Source organism: Austrofundulus limnaeus, unplaced genomic scaffold, assembly GCF_001266775.1.
Source record: "Austrofundulus limnaeus strain Quisiro unplaced genomic scaffold, Austrofundulus_limnaeus-1.0 Scaffold389, whole genome shotgun sequence".
Classification (NCBI taxonomy): Eukaryota; Metazoa; Chordata; class Actinopteri; order Cyprinodontiformes; family Rivulidae; genus Austrofundulus; species Austrofundulus limnaeus.
This window is the reverse complement of record NW_013952791.1, coordinates 140,102-143,792: the sequence shown is the minus strand read 5'-3', so window position 1 is coordinate 143,792 and position 3,691 is coordinate 140,102. Positions and strand designations below refer to the sequence as shown.

The 3,691-nt window shown below is 38.5% G+C and overlaps 2 protein-coding genes across 3 annotated transcripts in view; one reads left to right on the top strand and one right to left on the bottom strand.

Annotated features, from left to right (window-relative positions):
• LOC106528556 (protein FAM104A) overlaps nucleotides 1–1,052 on the bottom strand; it is a 4,643-nt gene extending 3,591 nt beyond the window's left edge. The window contains exon 1 of one of the 2 annotated variants that reach the window (XM_014023757.1): nucleotides 523–1,052. In XM_014023757.1, coding sequence (XP_013879211.1) covers nucleotides 523–539 — 17 coding nt within the window. In that variant the 5' untranslated portion in view covers nucleotides 540–1,052. The remainder of the gene's footprint in view (nucleotides 1–522) is intronic. The other variant, XM_014023759.1, reaches the window with a different exon arrangement.
• Nucleotides 1,053–1,536: 484 nt separating this feature from the next.
• hid1a (HID1 domain containing a) overlaps nucleotides 1,537–3,691 on the top strand; it is a 12,337-nt gene continuing 10,182 nt past the window's right edge. Inside the window, exons 1-3 of the mRNA XM_014023760.1 lie at nucleotides 1,537–1,691; nucleotides 2,291–2,440; nucleotides 2,995–3,165. Of these exons, the coding sequence (XP_013879214.1) occupies nucleotides 1,626–1,691; nucleotides 2,291–2,440; nucleotides 2,995–3,165 (387 nt within the window). The 5' untranslated portion in view covers nucleotides 1,537–1,625. The remainder of the gene's footprint in view (nucleotides 1,692–2,290; nucleotides 2,441–2,994; nucleotides 3,166–3,691) is intronic.

The window sequence follows — 3,691 nt, the reverse complement described above, 5'->3', positions numbered from 1 at the left end:
GTGCTGTCGTTTCCTGTACAGGTAAAAATCAGTTATACACAGGTATGATTACTGGGCAGATATTTAGGGGAAAAGCTGTGTTCTGAGCACTTCTCTGCACTTGGTTAAAAAAAGTTTTAAATAATATCAGATCAACATATTCTTTATCCATCAATAATGACACAATAACAAAATCTGTCATTGTGTATACATAAAAAAAGGTAATGAAAAGGTAATTTTGAACTGTCAAAACAATTGCAAAAATTGCCACCGCCAATTAATAAATCCAAGACGCTAAATGTTTCCAACAATGCTAGTAAACTTGGTTTCACACACTATAAATCTACAACAAAAACTCAAAATATAAAGTGCTCTAATTCGTACAATTGTTTCATTTAATGAAAGCAGCGGACTAAAAATATCTCCCTCTTTATCATAAACTACGATTTTTAAAATGGCTACTTGAGATGAGAACAATCAACCCACAGGGCGATGCTAACAGTCAACACACACTGTGAAAWGGTTAGCTTTAGGTTTACCCACCTCTTTTCAGTCAACATATGATTTCACTTCTTCAGACTGGAGAAACCTGTGTTGTATTTTTGTTCTGTCGGCGGAGAGTGACTCGGACGTTTTATGTTAACGACTCTAGCTCATCAGCTGATGGCCTAGCTAACTTTACTCAACTAGTTAACTAACCGAACAAATAACGGCTCACTGTAAATCATTTCGGAAACACAAACAAATTGCAAAAGTACTGTCACAAACGACATATACACGTTTAGACAGAGCTAAAATWCAAAATAAAGTTTTGAAATATGGCTAATGGCTAACAAGCTAGTCGCTTTGTCATTCTTTGCTTGCAAGCTAATGCTAAACGTCGCCGCTACTTACTTCTTTTTAACCAGCTGTTATTAATATTTACTAACWATGACACACATTATCGCTACCTCTCAAACTTCATTAAATTCTCAGAACCACAGTCCAAGAAAAAAAATATGTTCGGGGCTTCAGCAGTTTAGCTCATGGAACCATCTTAGAAAACACATATGTACAGCTAGCTACGGTTGTGTTTACATGTCACTGCGGCTGCGCAGAAAGCATGGTGCGTTGACGGTATGTCGGTTTTCTGGGTAGGTTCAGTCCTTTCTGATCAAAACATATATTTTTTTGGACTGTAAATATAAGAGAGTTTTTTGTCAATTAATTAATCGTGAATACAATAGTTGGTGAAATGATTAGTTAGTCGTTTACCARGTTTTTTGCATTCTAATCAAGTAATTTGGATGAACTGGCTCAGTTTACTGACGTGTACMTAAAYGCAACATGTAATAAAACGCTAACAATAAATTAAAATRTWTACAATATACTAAAGTTTCTTGTAATATCCCTATGATAACATAGAAATCCACAAGTAGACAACACTTATYTTATTTTACGCTGTGTAAATAAAAACAAACATTAAATCTCAGTGTTTTTTTTTTAAACCCGGAAGTTTGTCTGCCTGTACCATCAGGCAGCCAATGGTTAAAAAAAAAAAAAAAAAAAAAAACGCCTCCGCCAATGACTCAAGCGTAGGACGGAGGTGAGATTATCGGTGATTCTCAGTAGCGGTGGGTCTGTGTATCTAAAGAAAATCGAGCGCAATGGGCAGCAGCGATTCCAAACTGAATTTCAGGAAGGCAGTGATCCAACTCACGACCAAAACACAGGTATATATGGACTCGTTCAGCGCTGAATCAAGCAGTCAGAGGCGCACTGAGGAGCATCACCGAGGGGATGGGAAAAACGCGCATTAGTGGAAATATAAATGCCCTCGTTTCATAATAAATCCTAAATTGTTTATTCAGCAGAACTGAGATATTTTATTTTCGATGTCATGCAAAATGCGCTACCTTAAACGTCTCGTGTGTATTAAAATTAGATGACTTTTGTAGATTTTGGTCGCTAATGTTCATCATAAACCAGACTATTTAAGCATCTGCCTGCATATTTAGTTTGATTATAATAAATGAGGACGTTTAGAAAAAATAAATCACAGCTGATGACGTAAATCCGGGAATAAACGCTTGCAGATGCGGCAGGTGGACTGTGCTGCAAGATAATGCGCCCATTTTTTTTTTTTTAAAGAACAAGCATTTGTGTTTACATTGTCGTTAAGCTCTAGATACCCATGACTCAGTCTCTGTGTTTATTCAAACAAAACCATATCAAATTATATTGTATACTGAGTGCAATCTGAGGTTAATGAGGACCATGCGTTTATTTGAAGAGTCATGTTGGAACTGAATGTGCCCATGTTTTCCACCAGCCTGTGGAAGCCACAGAGGATGCCTTCTGGGACCAGTTCTGGTCAGACACCACCATCACAGTCCAGGATGTTTTTGCACTGGTGCCAGCTGCAGAGATCAGAGCTGTTCGAGAGGAGTCCCCRTCAAATTTAGCCACCCTCTGTTATAAGGTACTCTCAGACAGACCACATCGCTTGTTTRTGAGCCGTATTTTCACCACAGCGAGGACACTTGTTATTATAATCAGCTGGTGTGATGATGTTTTGAGGGATYGCAGGATTGTGTTTTCAGATCTCTGCCCAGGCTCTCAGATGTGGGGGGAAGTAAATGAGCCAGCTCCCCTTCCTTTTTCTTTGCTTCCTGTCTCCTGTTCCCAGCTTCCGTTTGAAGCCGACTATCTGGCACACACAGGCACACAGCGTAATTAAATAAAGCCAGATGAGACGAGAGCCCGTGAAGCGAAGCTCATTCACTGGGTTGGCAACAATTTTAGACAAAAGCTGCAGCACAATGTTGGTGAATTGCAGATGGTTAAACCAAAACCCCACTTCTTATATACCCAATGTTTGATCCTCCATAAATATTGATCAATAATTTACACACAGCTTTCATTTAWTTGGAATCCTGTACACGCCATAAACGCACCATTTTGCAAACGAATGAACCTCTGCTTATTTGTACTTGTGAGAGCTTCTGACCGGTCTGATGTGCTCTGTCCCTAAAGGCGGTAGAGAAGCTGGTTCAGGGGGCAGAGTCTGGCTGTCCCTCTGAGAAAGAGAAGCAGGTAGTCCTGAACTGCACTCGGATCCTGACCCGCATTCTTCCCTACATCTTTGAGGACCAAGACTGGAGAGGGTTCTTCTGGTCAACGGTGCCCGGTGCTGGACATGCTGGGGTAAGTACGGGACCAGAAACTAACTTTTAACACCAATGATATGAAAGAATGAAGAAGTGTTTTTTTTTTTTAAACTGACTTTTAACAGTGAATATGGCAAATTATGATTAACCTGTCACAATGCTGACATWTTTCATCATTTTGGGACCAATTTGTTTTTCTTCATGGACATTGTCCATTGTGGTCTTTTTGGATTTCTTTCTGTTTCTTTTACATGTTAGTTGTTCGCTGTGTGATTTTTCATTTTGGGTKTTATTTAGTATGTTTAAGGGCCCTTTTGTCTCTTTTGTTTGATCTGCAACTCATTTTTTACATCTTTTTGTGATCTTTTGTGTCTTTGTGGCTATTTTAAGCCTGTTTTTGGCTCCTTTATGTCTCATTCAACTGATTTTATACTTTTATATTCATGGGCAGAACTTAAAGTATGAAACAAGTGTTATCTTTAGCGTTGGTATCTATCTATCTATCTATCTATCTATCTATCTATCTATCTATCTATCTATCTATCTATCTATCTATCTATCTA